Source organism: Syngnathus floridae, chromosome 7 (genome assembly GCF_059516105.1).
Source record: "Syngnathus floridae isolate MCC-2025c chromosome 7, RoL_Sflo_1.0, whole genome shotgun sequence".
NCBI lineage: Eukaryota > Metazoa > Chordata > Actinopteri > Syngnathiformes > Syngnathidae > Syngnathus > Syngnathus floridae.
In genome coordinates this window covers 13,653,103-13,671,846 of record NC_142419.1, presented here as the reverse complement: position 1 = coordinate 13,671,846, position 18,744 = coordinate 13,653,103, and the positions used below count along the sequence as shown (strand labels likewise).

The window sequence follows — 18,744 nt, the reverse complement described above, 5'->3', positions numbered from 1 at the left end:
AACAACATTTAACCTAATAGTGTACACTACTCACTTGTTAGCCTTCGGGTTTCAAATTGTTCAGAGATGAGTGGGGAAAAAAAATCTATAATATGCTGTCGGGAGCCATGTACGGTATTAGGTACTTAGACCTTCAGTGGGGACTTAATCCACTGCCTAATACCACCACGTTCGCAGCACAATTTTAGAAACCATCAATGCTATACAAATTTGCAATATAACAGCAGTTCAGAATGAATATTTATCTAATACCATGTCCAGAAGATCCTGTAACGTTTATCTTCACTACAATGAAAAATATTGTTTGTGAGTTTGACAGAATTGTAAAAAAAATCAATAAATAAAAGCAAACACATCAAGAGTTGTGCCAAAGTGTCCCAGTGTCCCACTTTTGAATACTGTTGTGTAAATATATGCTGATACATGAGAGAACTGAAAAGTATATCGGCAGTGTTGGTCCAAAACCGGTTTTGTAACATTCACCGCAAACTCGCAAACGGGTTTTCAAGACAAGGTTTCTCCCACATATCAACAGTTGACTCAGTCCGCATTTCAGACACGCACTTGATGACACATTCATGGGCGCCGCCGATCGACGGGACAATGAGGAATAACCCCGTTAACGATTGGGATTAGAAAGCGAGGGCCTTCACGGAGTTTGCGTAAAGTGGAGGACAACACTCATGGACGCTTTGGAGGCGGCTCCTGGACCCTTCAGGAGCTTTGAAAAAAACGACTTTGAGACGGACTGGACTAAAGTGGCAGAAGGCAAATTTGGACAAGTCTATCAAGTCAAGATCAAGCTTTGGCGGGAGGTTTGCGCCCTTAAAGTCTTTGACACAATCGTGGGTACAAATAACCATTGCAGGTGGGTAGCTACAAGAGACTTCATATTTATATAATATTCTTTACAGGTGTATTGTACCGCTATGCCTTCTTTTTCCAGAAAACTAAAGGAGGACGCGTCCAACATAGCGAAAGTTAAATTCAAGTACCTGGTGTCGGTCTACGGATTCTGCATTGACGTGCCTGCCATTGTAATGGAGTATATGAGTCATGGATCCTTAACTACCCTCCTGAATAGTCACAATCTGATGTGGCCCAAGAAGTTCCAAATCATTCACGAGGCTTCCATGGGCATGAACTTCCTCCACAGCCTGCAACCCCCATTACTCCATCTCAACCTGAAACCATCCAATATACTAATAGATGACCATCTTCATGTCAAGGTCAGTGTCGCGGTATGATTTATTTGAAAGTGGAACGATTTGGTTCGATTCTGTCGGATTACGATTGGAGTCGATATGGTACAATCAATTTCTCGTTGTCATTTTACAGAATGAATGAATTGGTCAGTAGAAATACTGTAGGCATCTTCTTCAAAGTCATCTCTTTCCAAAAAAACTTTTGCATCTTAATTTATTTAATTTGGAACGATTTGATTCGTTTTGAATCCATGCACCCGTGTTTTGAATCAAAACCGATTTTCTGATTCAGATCATTTTGATGTTTTTTTTTTTAGATTTCAGACTTTGGTCTGATCCATTGTGAAGAAGGAACAGACAACAAGTTGTTTATGGAGCATTTGATTGCAAGAGGGAATCTCAGCTACATTCCTCCAGAGATTTTCACTCAGTCCTGTGAACCTTCTGGATTTTCCTTCGATGTGTACAGGTGACTTTTAAATCACACGGGAAATTCTCCAACATTGTAAATCACTCCCCTTTGTTGCAGACTACAAGTAATTTCATATTTCAATGTGATGTAACCTAATTGACCTCATGTGGGATTCGGGTTGTACTACATGCAAATCAAATGAAAATGGTAATTTAAAACTCCATTTTCTCTCACTCCTTTCATCGACAGCTTTGGAATAGTAATCTGGGAGATTCTGACACAACAGAAGCCATACGCAGGTAGGAATAAATTCAGCTCATACGCTGTGTAAAAAAAATAAACAAACGATAGGGACAAGCAAACGAAACAAGAATAATAAGTAGATTTTGCTTTCGCGTTATTGGCTTCATATAATTTGAAAACAACAACAGACCATTCGATCAATGCCTATGCTTTTACGACTGGCCAGTGCATTCCATTGCATATATATATATTCGTATAAAAGAAGGCAGCATTTCTCATAAACGTGTAAATTGGATTCTCCGTCAACAAAGGCAACATATACTGTAAATCCCATTTGGAAATGGTCCTGCCTTCAACCATCACACAATTGTATTCTTAAGAGCTTTAAGTTCGTATGGACATGCATGACCAATTACTTTTCCACCGTCTTGGCTGACATCTATTTTGTGGCTACAGGGTGCAGCATGACCACCGTGCTCTTAAATGTGTCACATGGCAGGAGACCCTGCGTGGAGATCATGCCTGAGCAGAGGCCACGTGAGTGTGATCAGATGATCAGCATCATGAAGCAGTGCTGGGATCAGGAACAAGAAAAGAGGCCACCGTTCTCAGGTGCATAACTTTTTTTTTTTCCCTAGCAGTTTTATGCCAGCCTTGAATGGGTACTTTTTTAAGCAAGAGAAGGTTTTGCACTGGTAAAATGATGTTTGCTGCAATCCATCCAATCTCATTCACAACTCGTGAAAAGGCCAGACAGTCAATTGACACCCCCAGAAAAGGTACAGACTAGTCCATTCACATACAACATTTATATATACCAGCTTATTCATTAACTTTGTATGAAACAGACCTGCATATATTATTGTAATTGTGGCTAACCCGACATTTTCTGACTATTGAGCAATTGCTGTGCTTCGAGAATGTGTGTAGGAGGATACATTAGAGAAAAGTTTCCAACTAATTCAGTGGACACATCTGTAGAAACTGCACACTCAGCAAAAACTGATTGAACATTTTTTTAAAAAGACATTCGTTGTAACTGTCCAGAAAATTTCTGATTTTGGTTGAAAAGCAAAAGACATTTTCATATCATTGAAAAAAAAAAAACATCTTGGTCTAAAAGTGAAAGGTGAAAAGACGTCATTGTTGTTGGAAAGACGTCTTTAAAAAGACCCATTTATCAACGGCTATTTTTTTGGACTAAAATTGGACCAAACAGGACGGGCTAAACACAACCCATTTATCAACTGTTATTTTCGTACTAAATTTCAACATCTATTTCCTCACTAAATAAAGTCCAAGACGGACAGAACGGATTTAGTCCAAACTCCAAACGTCTGGTTTCAAATTTTCATAATTGTAAAGCCTCATTTCATATCCTTATGGGGTGTTTTATTGAATCTTTAAAAATAAATGTTTCAGTATCCATGCATGGCATTCAAAAAGAATTTTACAGATGTGTGCAAGCCACCCGTAAAATGTATTTGTACTACGAGCAGTCAGTTTCCAAGCTGTGACAAAAGACTGAGAAGCGCTAATAACCTGCAATTGGCTCCATCAACGCCGATTTGTCATGTGTTTAATTGCTTTTTTTATCTAGGCAAAGTTTTTTTTTGTCACTGCGTGTTACGCATGAGTGACATGAGGGGGCTTTTAAAAGGAGATCAGACGATGCATCTAGCACAACTTTGTTCAAACAAGCTCTTACACCTCACAAAATCATGTTTATTCATGAACGGTAGCTAATAACATAGACTCTCGATGAGAGCATTAACTCGCAAGTCATGCGTGAAGGTACACTATGATATTGCGAGAACGATGATGAGATTCCACCGCGATTTTAGAGTCACTAGCAAATGCATAATCAGTTTTAATTAGGCAAATTCATGCCGATACTTGACTGTTGTTGTTTTCTTGCAGAAACTGTGAGGAAAACAGAGGCCCTAAGTGAAGTCTTGAAGATCCCCGGACCAATCGATGTCCTCCGCAGCAGTGAAAATGGACACAGTTTGGAATTTCCCAGCACCTATGAAGTTAATTCAGTTTGATAAGTGTAAACACAAAAGAGGTCACACTGTCTAGTACAGTGTTTTCAACCTTTATTGAGCAAAGGCGCCTATTTTTCGTTAGGAACATCTCACAAAACTAAAACATCACAAAGTAGTCATATTGGAATGATGATAATTGGTTTTAATTTACTCACAAATTGGTATCCAGTAATTTCTCAAGAATAAGATGCATTTAAAGATTATACGATTGCCAGTCAAAAGCAGATTTTCTTTTGTACTGTTGATTTTCTGGTATTCGTGATTAGAGATTGAAGTTATAAAATCTTATGAAATCAGAACAGTATTACAGGATCTAACCTGATTTAAGAATCTGCATTTGGGTAATTTGAACGATACATTTTTAAGAATCGATCCAATCCTTTAGCCAAAATTTGTTCGGAATACTTTTGAACAGCTGGGCCTTGGTTATTTTTAAAATATATGTTGGAATTGGTATAATTCTTTCTTTGACACAAAAGCCTAGAAAAAAAATCTAAAATTACCTCTATGCATCCAGTAGCCGAGAGTTTTTTGGTTTTTCTGGGCCCTCTAGAGCCACTATAGTCGACGATAATGTATTCCTAATCTAGGCCCAAACTGATTTAATCGTTTGTTTTTCTGCGTGAAGTAAAACTTAACGAGTAGCTTCTATGCAAAACATTTTTTCTAATATTTTCTTTTCATTGTCATTTTCCTCTTAGATTTCGTCGCCTCACTTTCCCAACCTTCCTACAGGTAAACACAGAAAAGCACATAATGGATCCTCAGCCAGGAATGTTGTTGGTTGACCTTGACCTAGAAATTCCGTGTACCCAACATTCCGCTGATACTACATTCTTAAAGTTTGTCTCCCTTCCAAAGTTTACATAGTGGACGACATACTTGACTTGACTTGACTTAACTTGAAGGGCATCAAACTTTTGTAACCACAACGCCCTTTGCTCTCATTTGACAGAAGAACAATGCGGCAAGGACAACGTGCTCTCGTTCCTCTTTAAGAAGGATTTCGGGAGTTTCCGATCGTCTGTGAAGCGGGAGCACGTGAGCACGCAATTTAACGGCAAAAAGAGTCTCCTGCACTACACGGTGGCCAGCGGGGATGCCAAGAGCGTGGAGCACGTCTTGAGTCTGGGCGCTGAAGTTGATTGTGTCATGGCCAAAGGCTACACCCCATTGATTGTAGCCGTCCTCAACAGGTCTGTACTGCATCGGTATACAACGTTAAAGAATAACATTGTTTGGAAAAGGTCAGGCATGTAGCAAGGGGATGGGATGAGCAGTCAGTTTTGTCAGTAAATAACAAAATCTGGAAAAAACAAGGTCACTTGTAACCTTTTGACGTGGACGTGCGTTCTCACAGGTCCAGCCTGTCTCCCTGCGATGTGGAAATACTAACTTGAATTGACGCCAAGGCTGAAAAGCAATTACAGTGAATCTGTAATCGTATCTCACTGTGTCTGATATTTGGGATGGGCGTGATAGCAGTTCATCAACTATGCAGTATGCAGAAGGACTTGTGGTGGCAGAGTTTTTTTTTTTTTTTTTTGAGTTGTTAAGTAATTGCGGTTGCTTTGAGGGATTGCCCGGCATTGTCTGGTAGCAGACGGTGTGAAATGCGCAGTCAGGTAGGACAAGTCGCATTTACGAGTTGGGCGGAAAAAAAAAGTTAATTTCTGGGTGGGTTGAGAACTTTTATTGGATCCCCAGTAAATTAATTGCGATTAATATCAAGAGCAATTAAATGACATTAGGAAAAATGTGTTGACAGACTGTCAACTGGACTTCGACTGAACACCATCAATGATATTTACTCAGTTTACTTATGTTTTGCATTGTGAAAGTTAATTAAGTCAAAGTCTCGTCTTAAATATTCATTTCTGCAGGTTTCACGATATCATCTTTCTGCTGCTGGAACATGGCGCCGATCCCAATCAGGGAGACGATGACCAGTGGACGGGCGTCCATTTCGCGGCTCAGAACGGCGACGACAAGGCCCTCCGTCAACTGTTGGACCGCGGGGCGACGGCGGATCCCCGTGAAAAATCCGGCTGGACGCCCTTGCACTTGGCCTGCCAGAACGGCCACGAAACGGTCGTCCGCCTGCTGCTGACGCGGCTTTCCGTCAAGGCGATCGGGGAGCGGGAGGATGTGGAGAACAGGACGCCGCTTCACCTGGCTGCCACTTACGGTCACATCAATATAACCAAACTGCTCCTCTCCAAGGGAGCCGATCTCAACGCTACTGACAGCTCCCTGTCCACTCCTCTTCACTTGTCAGCCAAGGCGGGCCATAACAGAATCGTACGGCAGTTGGTGAAGGACGGCGCTGTGGTTGATAGCGTGGACAAAAGAGGACACACTCCGCTTCACCTGGCAGCTCTCAATGGCCACAAAGGCATATGCAGGCAACTCCTAACCAACGGGGCCAGCCCGGAAACCAGGACCCACCAGGGCTGGACCGCCATGCACCTAGCCGTCATAAAGCGGCACGAAGCCACCATGACGGACCTGAAAATTCTGGGTGCTAGCGTCAACGCTCCTGGTGAGAACGATTGGACTCCTCTGCACCTGGCCTGCCACCAGAGCGAGGCCGAAATGGTGGCCAAACTCCTCGCCGCCCACGCCGACCCGAATGTGACCGAGAAGAGTGAGCAGTGGACGCCGTTGCACGTCGCCTGTGCCAGTCTTAGCTTCCCCAGCGTCCTGCATTTGATTTCTCATCGTGCAGATGTGAACACTACTAGCGCAGCGCAAGCTACGCCGTTACACATTGCCGCTCAGCACGGCCACTCGCCCATTGTGAAGGCGCTACTGCTCAACGGCGCCAACAGAACTCAACGAGACTCCTCGGGAGCGACACCTCTCGATGTGGCAAAGAGGCACGGAAAATGTGAAATAGTCCAGTTACTGGAAAATTGACATCTATTTTTCATTTGATCTTTTCATTGACTTGTTAATATACTTGACTTGTTTTGTTGATATACTTTAATATTTTGAGCAGTCCCCGTATTCATACTCACAGATTGTATATGTATATTTTTTTATCCTCTGCAAAGCACTAATATTTCTTCAAATAGAAATGGCCTCCACTCAAAACCTTATTTTGTCATTTTATTTATTTTTTAAACCAATTTTTTCACTTAAACAATATATCATATACTGTAAATGAAGACCCCAATAGTTAATTAAACATTATAAGCCTCAAAATGATTAAAACAATCAATTCAGTCCAGTCTCTTCATTATTTGTGCCACTTTGAATCTTTTCACTGAACTTTTCTAATTAAAAGTACATCGATGGATTGTGACAAGGTAAAAAATAGTGCTGCGAGGTTACTCCAATGATTAAGTCCATCCCTGCAAATGGAGCAAAGCACATCTTGGCATACGCGCTACTCCTTTACCACAGTGACATCTTATTAAATTAAAATGAAATGCATGAAGTCTGGAGCTGTTGACTCACATGTTCCATTTTATTTTTTTTGAACACTTAAGGAACCACTAGAGACTCAGACACAACGGCGAAGGATTGTGAGTGAGGCGGTGTCAAATAAATACTTGATGAGAGAAGACTTTATGTCTTTCCGAATGTGTTTCCTAATGAACGACTGTTGTGGTGTGCTCAAATGCAAAAAATCATTATGCAATTCTTGGTGTCTATTGCAAAAGTACTCTGGGGACAAAAATGCTAACCTCAGTTAAACACTAGTTTACACTGAGCTTAGAGCTTATTTATTTATTTTATTTATGTTTTGTTAAAATGCATATTGGCTTTAATTTATTGCTTATATCTTGGTAAAATCAAATAAATTCTAACTATTTTCCGTTCCATTCCCTGACAATTTACCGTACTTGTTTTTTTCTGCTTGCTCTTCAGGGGCTGGTTAGCACGAAGTAACTAAATGTTTACTCCCTCTGGGTAAGGGGAAAACAAAGCTTATCTTTATATACAAAAAAAATGATCCAGTGACATTTAAAGTGGAAGCAACAGCTTAAATCTCCTCTCTTTAGGAATGTTGTTGTTTATGTTTGACTCTCGGCTTAGTGCCTTTCAGTTACGGGTTGCCACAGCGAGTTACTCGCATGATATGTTTGGCACCGTTTTTTATTCCAGATGCCCTTCCTGATGCCAACCCACCCATGTCAGTGGCTGGGAAATGCCGAATAGCTTAAAGGGTCTTGGCGAGGAACCCAACTACGTTTAAGTAATGGACGATACAGAAAAATGTAATGGTAAATAAAAAATGTGTACCTTAGTGGCGTTATGAGAGCTGGTTAGAATTGAAAATCGGTTTTGCTTTAGCTGAAATGAATCGAAACGTTACATTTTTAAATGGACCAACCGCACCCAATTTTTCGTAAAAAAAACCCCAAAACAAGTCTTCACTACTAGGCTTGAAAACTCCAAGGCACATGGAAAAAAGCAATGCAATCAGAACCAATCGGAACCAGCACATTGCCCTTAATTAGTTGCAGATTGGTAATTGGTGACCAGGTAATTGTAACCCATGCCCAGACGTAGCGGTTCAGCGGTTTCGCCCAATGAACAATATGTTCTACTTTCTTGCCTTGACTGTCTTTTTCTCCTCTCACTGATCCTGACACTCAATAAATAAATCCGCCTCTTCCTTTCTAATCCTTTTGGACAGCTAACAGGGAGCACTTACAAAACGGTGTTTGCGAGTTAGATGAACGATATGCTGATTTATGCTGTCATCCAAGAAAAAAATCCGGTAACCTTGCACCGGCCTTCATTTATCCACTCGACTTTGTGCTGTTCTCAAATTTTATTACGTGATTTATGGAAACGAGCTTCCCTTTGGCGACAGTTTAAATATGATACAGCCGTCAGTATTTTAGAAGTTACGTAAAAAAATACTTTATGATTGTTGTGCACGGTAAAGCGTGTGAGGTTACACACGTTTATGGAATCCACGCCAGAGGCTTTGACGGACTCGTTTAACAACATTTTTCTCCTTCCAACAGTCAAACACTTTCTGTCAACATCATTGTCATTCCAGGCGCTAGGCAGATAAACTCCTTTCCGAAACAACCTTTAATCAGCTCGATCAATGGCGCCGCTGCAACCTTTGAACACATACGGTGACACATCGGATTCCCTCTATTAGCCACTAATTGAGTTAAGCTAATTCTATTTTGCAGAAGGCAGCAGACAGGAAGAAGATTCCTCTTGCAGATTGCTGCACTCTTGCAAGGCGAACGTTATGTCGTGGCTTCAAATGATTTGGTGGCGCAATTTCTCTGTATGATGCAATAACTTCACGATCTGTGTCTAATGAGCAAGTTCACAAAGCTGACGCCAACAATTTTGTCACTTAATAGCTTTGATCAAGAAGAAGCGCCACAAATATCAGAGCTGGGTTCGTTGTTATGGCTCATTAACTCTGGTCCACCTCCGATTTGTTACATTTTGAAACGATTAGAATTTTAGAACTGCTCGTAAAATCGGTTAGTCTATAAGATAGCATAAATCAATAAACATCAAGTTCACAAGTAAAAGGAGCAAATCTATGAATTATAATCGGGACTTTGGGTTAGTTCTGATGTTTCAGAGTTCTAAACTAATGTATTGGGGATTATGTCATGAGGTCACCTATTGGAGGTTCTCCGCAGAAGCCCACTGACTGCAACTACAGCATGGTGGGTGTTCAGTGGCCTTAAACAACCTCTGTCTCTGTTCACCATTGTAACCGGTCCATCTATCCACGCATTTCTGCTCATCCAAATCTCCTGGGGTGGTTATTGCCCTCTCTGGATGACTTCTTTCTTTTGACAGTAGGAAAAACACACAAGCTCTCTACATGTGTCAAAGGATCAAGCTGACTGGTGGTCCTCTTGACAGATCCTTGCAGACTACCGTGAAACGAAGTATTTTAGCGATTAATTTCACACTGGACTCAAAAGATAAAACGGGTTGAAGAAAAAAAAATGTCCCGTTTTAGCCGACGGCGCTATTCAAGTGGAGCCTCTGAAGGGACTTGTAGTCTTCGTATATTCTTATTATCTCTTCACGCTGATTTTTCTTGGTCTTGTCATGTTCTAATGATTAATGGTGAACCCCGCAGCTATCTCACAGGCACAGAACGCAACCCCCAACAATATTTGCAATTCATTCCACTATAGATTGACAACATTTCACCATAGGGATGCTTCAATGCTTATATTTGATCTAGAGCGTGAAAGATCATACAACTGTGATCAAAAAATTCGTCACGAGGAAAAAGCCTGCACTGTTTGATAAAAAAAATATGACATGGTGTAATTTTACCCAAACATCAATTAAGTCTGCGGTACTCACATCATTTTCTCACAATACAAAATTATTAACGCTTGATCGAGTGTGTAGCATCCTCGCTGCGATAAAAATGTCACAAAAGAATATTAATATTCCGCTGCGAGAAAATATTAATTTCACAACTCCACTTCATGTTTCAATCTAACCCCGGGGAATGATTGCATTTTGTGTTTCTCGTGCTTGAATACATTAGAATAAATGGCATTCAGGGAGTGTGTGTTTACCATGCATGAGAGCTCTAATGAATAGCCGTTGTCACCTTTTCAGTGTTTTTGTTGATAATTTATCGGGAATAAGGGATTACAAATATGGAGAGGGAGTGCCGAAGAGATCGCCGTCTCAAAACATCCAAACCTCCCTTGCCGTCGATTGCTGGCACAAGTCGACCCACAGTGAATTAAAGCCCACTCAGATATGCATCTTTTTTCATTTCCTCTCCGCTTCCCTCCTTCCTTCTACTCATCCAACCTCCACGTTTGTTTTTCCATTATAAGCCGCAATCCCCCACTGGACAACAAGCACTTGTGCAAAACCAGTCAGTCAGTGCTGTCACTTACAACAACAAATAAATAAACAAACAAACACACAGTGTTGTTTTGCGCACAAGTGGTCATGCATGCCTAAGTACTGCACAGCATAGAGAGGTAGTTTCAGAATGAAATCCTGGGAGTAATATATATAAAAAAAAAAAAAAACAACAACGATCATGACCAAATTCAGATGCAGCACACTTTTGGGGTGAGAAGAAAACCAGATATTCAATTCCCTTGTCATCATGAATTTCATGTGTTTTGCTGACAGAGTGTAAATGAAGTCTGTGTCATGACCTGACGTAACAAAAAGATACACTGAGAATCACAGATTTTTAAATTTTGATAGTTGAACCACATCGAAGAAGCTTTGCTGGATTGGATAATCAATTAAATTTGACACAATTAGAGTAGTAATAATCTTCTTGGCACGGGGCAGCAGTGTAAACCCTAAAACGCATCTATGGCAAATCTCATTGAAATGCGCTGCTAAATTTCCCTTGATATTCCCCATTTCCGCGAGGTCGGGAAAAGGAATCAGGAATCCATTAAGATCTGTCTTTCGGAATAAATTACCAGCACTGAGAGAAAATGTATATTCCAAGTGGGTGTGTCTTAATTTAAAACGGTGGCTGGAGCTAGTCTTGCATGTAATGGGAGTTTTGTAGGGCAACACTGCCTTCATCCCTTGACAAATAATAGCTCAAAATATATATTTACCCAAATCGTTGGATTGCAGCAAATGCTCATATTGAATCACCCAAGAATTCAGATTTGTTTTTTTCCTTCCTCCTTCGACGCTTTTGACGATTAGATTAAGGAAATGTTGGATTTTGATCAAAATAGTTGTTTTATTGGCCACACTTACAGTTAATATAAAATTGGCCAAAAATATATAATAAAATAAAAATAATATAAATTTGGCCAAAACCTGATTTGTGTGTGTGTTTTTTTTTTTTTTAACTGTTGTCACGTAAACGGCAGTAGTGGTGTTTTGCTTTCCTTGTTTTTGTGTTTTGATACTTTTAGTATTAATTTTTTTCTACTTGAAATACTTTGGATTTCTTTGTCGGCTTTTTTTGGCATTTATTTTAAACAAAAATTCTTATACATCACTCCTCACTTGCCTGCACTTGGCTCCTCCAACTTTTTGCATGACTCTTTAGTCCAACAAAATCCATTCAGAGATGACATTCCAAAAAATTAAATGTCAACTCTAGCCATGAATAGATATGACAGCTGTTCAAAAAATTCCTAGACTAATGTATTTGTATTTATATTTATATTTATAGTTTGGGCTTTTCAGTAGTCCTCCACGTGGATAACCACAATAAAAGTGTCTTTCAATTTTGCTGATGGAGGTGCTCAGGTCTTGGAATGGGACGCTTGACTAACGCTTTCAAATCCATTTGCTCAAAATTGGTTTGCAGGCGTGTTGACAGAGCTAAGCGCTTATCTCATACAAGGTAGGAATGCAACTATTGCTAGGCTATAAACCTTGACTTGCCGCCTCTTCTTCATATAGAATCCCCTCTAGGATAGCATAGAAGCTGTGACACAAATGTTCTTTTTTCTTTTCAGCTAACAAGAACAGCGATGTCCTCCTTGGACCCATCTTCTCCAAGTAAGGCTATTTCCGTGAGCTATGGTCAAGTATTCCAAAGGGCCTCAACAACCCATTGATTCTTTTGAATTACCGAGCTTTGACTTTTTTTTTTTTTTTTTTCTTCTTAACGGTGATTCATAAGCCTCTGATGCAGTTGTCCTTTCTGGCAGTACATGATTTCGAGGCCAATCTTGGAATAGAGCAAATCACTCTTCACACAACATAAAGCCCTTTGGTACTTTTCTCAATTCAGACTGTTCACGAACTGGAGAACTAATTTACCTTTACTTTTAGTGCACTTGCTGAACCCTGATTTAATGTTAGCACTGCGTAAAAAAACAACAACCGTCCATGCCAGTGATCATCATGAGCATGTCTTTGTTTTTTAGTTGAGAACCCCCCCCCATCAATTCACCCTCAAATCTCGGAGGTTCCAAGTAGAAGCTTTGGCAAAGATGTGCCAAGCTTATATGTAGGCTATTTATGAACCCCACCAGTCGTCTGGGATGGGAGGAATGCTACTAAGCAGCTGGCAGATCAATCCCCTCATGCTAAGGATGGGAAAAAGGGATAAATTATTACAACTGGATGACGTTCTCTATTTTGTGTCAACTATTGATGAATGCTCACTCACTTACTCAACGGGTTTTAAAGGCTAGAGAGTTATAGCACACTTTACACACTATTGCTGAAAGTAGCCTCATATAAAACATCAGATATTGACAACACTGGGTTCTGACTATTACATTTTTTATGCGCATGTGATTGATTTCCGTGAAGGAATTTGGTTTTTTTTACTACCACGTTTTAACCGCCACTGGCAATATTGGAAGAAAAGAAAATCCAATCATAATCCATCCAATCTTATTGGTGTGTGATAGTCTGCGTGATTTCCTATTTCCTCAACCTGTTGCTTTGGCTTGTATATATGGAATTAAAAACTCTATATGGAGTTTGCATGTTTTGCATGTTCTCCCCGTGGCTTCTTCCTATGCTCCAAAAACAGGTCAGTATTGAGCCATTCAAAAAACTCATTCATACTGATTTAAACAATTCTTGCTAATAATGGCTGAATTCATTAGCATCTACTGGGTGCATAGAAATGCACTGCAATTTATATAATTAAGGAAATCATCTTAGAATTATGATTCAGAGCTTTATACACCAAAATATAAAGCACTATTAGACATTATCATCATTTAAACAGAATCTTATGTGGCGTGAGAGCTTCCTCTACGCAATCACCACACTCGGATGCCGGGGCACGGAAAGTACGACGGCGATGTTGTCTTGGCAGCGGGGGGTCACTTAAGGTTGAGGGGCTGCTGACTCAGAAAGTAGGCAAGGTAAAAACAAGCAACGTAATATTTGGGAGTCGAGAATGGAGGTCAGGAGAGAAGCGAGTCGCATCGTGGACAGACATGCGGCGATTCTGTTTAGACAGGTACTCTGTAATCAAATCGCCACTGGGGCCAAACTAAGATGACAAAGCTGACCCCCACGCTGGCTGAATTGGTGATGCGGTGATGGCGGCATGAAAAACGTGTTTAATATTCTTCGCAGTTGATGAGATGATGGATAGCAGGTGTGCGGACTGATCAGCAATCAATCAGATGGGTCGGTGGCACACAGACACAAATAGGATTCAAGTCTTGGAAAATGTAGCTGAGATTGAAACGTGCAACACGGACGATCGGTGTTATTGCAATTGCTAATTTTAGTTTGACGGATTATATCGCTCTTATTCATGTTTGGATGCAGTCCTGCCAGGTTGGCCAGACGACTGAATCCTTAGCCAAACTGTCTACAAGTGATCTGCATTATGTAAATTTACACCTTCCTAAATTATATCGTTTCTGTTTATGGTTCCTGTCAGCAAGAGGTGGCCCCGGGCCACTCGGCATCGTGTTATTGCTTTTGTGTTGCAGACATTAAATTCAACATTGCACAGTGATTTTTGACTGCGCCATTTCTGGGGTCCAGCCAGAATTAATATTTGGTTCAAGACTCAGCTATCAATAAAAAAAAAATTCAAACTCTATTGCCGTTACTGAATAATTTGCGCTCTGCCGGGACGTTTTTGTTGTTTACATATTTTTCATAATCCGCGACGGTATTCCGCGTGGGAGGGAGTCGTGTTTATAGGCAAGAGAGGTGACTGATGTTAAACAGAACTCAAGTGGAGCCGCTGAAGGGCAAAGTCATCTAAGAATGTGATTATGACTACTTGCGCCGGGAGAGCGTTCACAATGGCTTATGTTGACTCCCAGCACAATTAACAAAAACTCAAGCTTAGCTTATTCCACGTTCCCCTGCATCTGATTGGCTGGTTTGTGTTTAGGTTGAGATTGATATGCTGCCTCGGGGACGACTCAATGAGTACAAGTGACTCAGCAAGATGGTAAATTAGGCGTACACAGATTATGATTTTTAACATAGGAGCAGAACTTTGCTCATTTGTTTCCGGCAACACACAAATACACTCAAGTTTGCTGAATCAGATGAAAAATGATTATGTCATACATACCAACTAGTTGCAATCAGATCAATCAGAGTTCAAGTCCAACCCTTTTCCATCCCTCAGGCACTTTTTCAGTATGAAAGAAGAAGCCATGCTTTGTTCTACTTTTGCACCTCTCCATGCACTTGGTTTGCGAGAATCACTGTGGAAGAACACAGGAGAATTCCTCGTTAATTGTATAATCATTAGTGCTGCTTCACCCCTTGAAAATCAACATGAACATTTGGGCCGTGATAATTATTCATGCTGATAATTGCGGGGATAATTAAAATCTTTAGCCAATCATGGCTCATTCATCCACCAGAACCCAGAAACTCAAAACAGTTCGGCAGTAGTACTAACTGGGATAGTAAAGTTCTGCAACCACGGAATCCAATTGTTGGCTCGTAAAGCAAAGGAACATTTTACTCCGCTTCTGTTCTCCTGCTGTGACCCCTATGACTATTTTTAGAACTGCTTGTCACCAAGATGTGGAGTTCTCAGAGGTGACAAGAGAAAACACTTGGACGACCAGTAAAAGATGCGCGAAACTGAGCAGCAGGATCCCCCCCCCCATCATGCCTCTGGTTTTTCGACTCGGAAATTCCTCAAAGTAAAAATCGATACTAACAAATGCATACTCATAAATCGCGGCTAAGTACGAACGCATCGTCATGCGTCATTTTAGATTGTCTTGGTAAGAGACAAGACCGGAAAACTGATGAAGTGTCTGAATTAAAATCAGATTAGGAGCAGGAGTGTGGGTGGCCAACAATGAAGAGATTGCATCTGATGTAATTATAAAATTAATAAGTGTGTCTGGGCAGCAACAATGATGAAATAATACTCAACTTACAAACCAATCAAGCCTGATCTAATTACAAACAAAGCAAATCACTGTTGCGTGTTTGTGTGCAGATGCCTGCCGCAATCCGTGTGGCACGGAACCGGAGCTGAGCACACACTCTGAAATTATTCATGAATTCAATCCTGTGTTATATTCCACTTACTTTTTATCACTGAAATTAATTTCAGCGATATGAGGAGTTAATTATTTACACAGCTATGTAAATATTAACACAGCACAAACTAATACTGCAATCCACACTGTTAGGGAAATGAAGTCAAAAGTACATTGAAGCGTGCTTGATGGCATTAACCCCATTATTGTTTGGGATGAGTAACAGTAAAGGTTTAATTTTTAATTAAAAACCCAACAAACAAACAAAAAAATATTTGTTAAAATTCTTAGCATGACCTCACAGTGTTACAAGAGTAATATCATAAGAAAAAAAATCTGTGTATAAAATATATATATACATATATATATATAATTTATATTTTTATTTTATTTTATTTTTATGTTATTTTTATACATATACATATATACATACATATACATATATATATGTAGATAGATATAAATATATATATATATACACACACACACACACACACACACACACACACACACACACACATATGCCATTGTGTTTGCAGACAGGCATTACTTGATGAAACCAACAAGACCCATAAACACGAGTTCATAATTAAATTGATTATGCGGCTATTTTGGATGTGACTGAAGCGGGTCTGCATTAATGGGGGAAATTATCTTCCTGGATTATATTAGAGTAATTCCATATGGCAGACATGGATAATGTTAGGTTCTTTTGGCAGCAATAAAATAAGAAATAACATGGCCTCTGCACATAATACATGTTACGTTTTGTTATATTATCTTTCTAAACGTGTTGGTCTCCCTGTAGAATCACCTTCAGTGTTTCATGTATTTATCCAAATGCTTTTTTGTTTTCCTTCCCAGTTATACCTAACCACTTTTCTCCGCTTATGATAGCCAGAGGAGCCAAAAAGAACCCAAATGTCCTTGGAGATGCTGCAAGTCTATTAAACTGAGTCGCCAAGCACGTCGCATCAGTCATTCAGTGCCAGAAGGAATGGGGTGGAAATGATATGACACCTTAGCTACTGATTTTGTCGGACCACCGGGAAAAGGCAGGAATTCATTTCTACGACGCAAAATCCTCTGAAATACATAACGGCCAATCATATCGCAGCACAGAAAGCCGTCTGATACTTACCTGTCACTTTTGTGTCTCAACAAATACATTAAAATAGATGCCTGCGGGTAATTAATTGTTTCGGGGATATTCTTTATTAACTGGATACTTTTTCAAGGTGTCACGTTATATCTAGCTGAAAGGGAAGAAGCTAATCCTCTCCAAGAATTTGGAAAGAACACATTTACACAACATGTAATGTCAATCTCAAGAGAAACTATCAAAAGTTCCAGAAGGAAGAAAAAGTCTTAAATCTTTAATTAGCTCCCTTTAGGCAAGCAAAACCAGCGGAATTATTCCCAGTATAACTGAGCATTTGGACAAATTACAAATATGAGCAGGATAAAAAAAAAAAAAAAATATGCAGAACATTGAAGGCATGAACCACAAACCCGTGATGGAGAGTTATTTACTATCTCCAAATATGAGGAACTTATTTTGCCCGAGGGGAAATGAAAACACATGCTTTTCATTGAAGAGCAACAATATTAATTTGTTAAAAATTGCCTCACGGGAAACAAATTTTAAACTAATTCCAGCTCTAACAAAACAAGAGGGAATTGTGCTGGATGCTCCAACAACATTGCACATCACTTAGTTGAATAATTGGGTTTGAAATAACAAAAACAAAATGTCCTGCAAACAGAACACACAAAGTGTATTTTTAAACCCCAAAAAATCATTACAAAACAAATGTTAACAAAATAAATGTCAATGTCATACAAGCTAATGGCAATTAGCATAAAGGCTGTAGTCATTAAAAACAACCTAACGGCAATTAGCATAAATGATATCGTCATTAAAATACTTCTTTAGCTCACATTCTTCTCCGTGTGTTCAACGAATATTAAAATGTTAAAATGGCTAACTTTACTTACCTCTTCTCTTTTCTCTGAATTACGTACTGCATCTCTTTAAGAAGACCAAGTGTGATTGAAGTCACAATTCTATGCACACTGTCAAAAGGCATTCAAAAAATATCAGTTAGAAATATGCCATATATGTCGTCGGCCTTTTCAACAACTCCCTTTATGAAGACAAATGTTTGATTAATCACTCACCTTTCTTGATACAATTTGTGTTTCTGGGCTCCCTTGCAAAACTGTCAACAGACATTCATCAATCATGTCATAACTGTTTATTTTGTTTTGATTAAAAGACAACATTTGAAAACCAAAAAGCCTCCTCTGCATTTCTTGACTGTCAGCCACAGCCCTTCAACTGCAACTGATGAATTGCTTTGCAAAGCAGAACATTTTGGGTCACTGAATATTACCAGCTGCTCAGCAACCTTCATGTCGCGCGAGCTGCTGGCGTGGATACGTCCTTTTTTCCAATCCAAATTTTATCGTTATAATGTTGCTGGGCTGCATGGCAAAGTCTTACGGGCGGAAATTGAGTGTCAGGGCCACCGTGATAGATTCTTGAAGGGTATTGAGGCAAACCGGCTATGCGACGCCACATTGAACGGCAAATTGCTAATTTACATTTTGTTTTTTGAGGCATGAATTTACACCCGCTTTCGTTCTGTTCAGCAAACTGCAAACTCATACCCGACCTCCACATCACATTTGCTTTTGAAGACATGATTTAAATATGGCGGCTACAGTTCTTTGTTATAAGCGCACTGTTATTTCACATATGGAATCCATAAATTGAACTGGAACTGTCGAAAACATGCCATATTTCTTACAATAGCAGCTCTAATTGGTCCGATACTTCGATTATGTAATCACAAGCTGAACCACAAGCCCCATCACACGTCATTATTTTTTTTTGTCGCTTTACAATGACTGTGACACCA

The 18,744-nt window shown here is 39.9% G+C and overlaps 1 protein-coding gene across 1 annotated transcript; it reads left to right on the top strand.

The window, feature by feature from the left end:
* Positions 1-533: 533 nt before the first annotated feature.
* ankk1 (ankyrin repeat and kinase domain containing 1) lies at positions 534-7,350 on the top strand. Its single transcript, XM_088381703.1, has 9 exons — positions 534-868; positions 947-1,229; positions 1,523-1,674; positions 1,867-1,916; positions 2,317-2,472; positions 3,781-3,893; positions 4,610-4,643; positions 4,864-5,104; positions 5,792-7,350. The coding sequence occupies exons 1-9, from the start codon at positions 684-686 to the stop codon at positions 6,825-6,827; spliced, it is 2,250 nt and encodes a 749-aa protein (XP_088237829.1). The 5' UTR covers positions 534-683; the 3' UTR covers positions 6,828-7,350.
* The last annotated feature ends 11,394 nt before the right edge of the window (positions 7,351-18,744 follow it).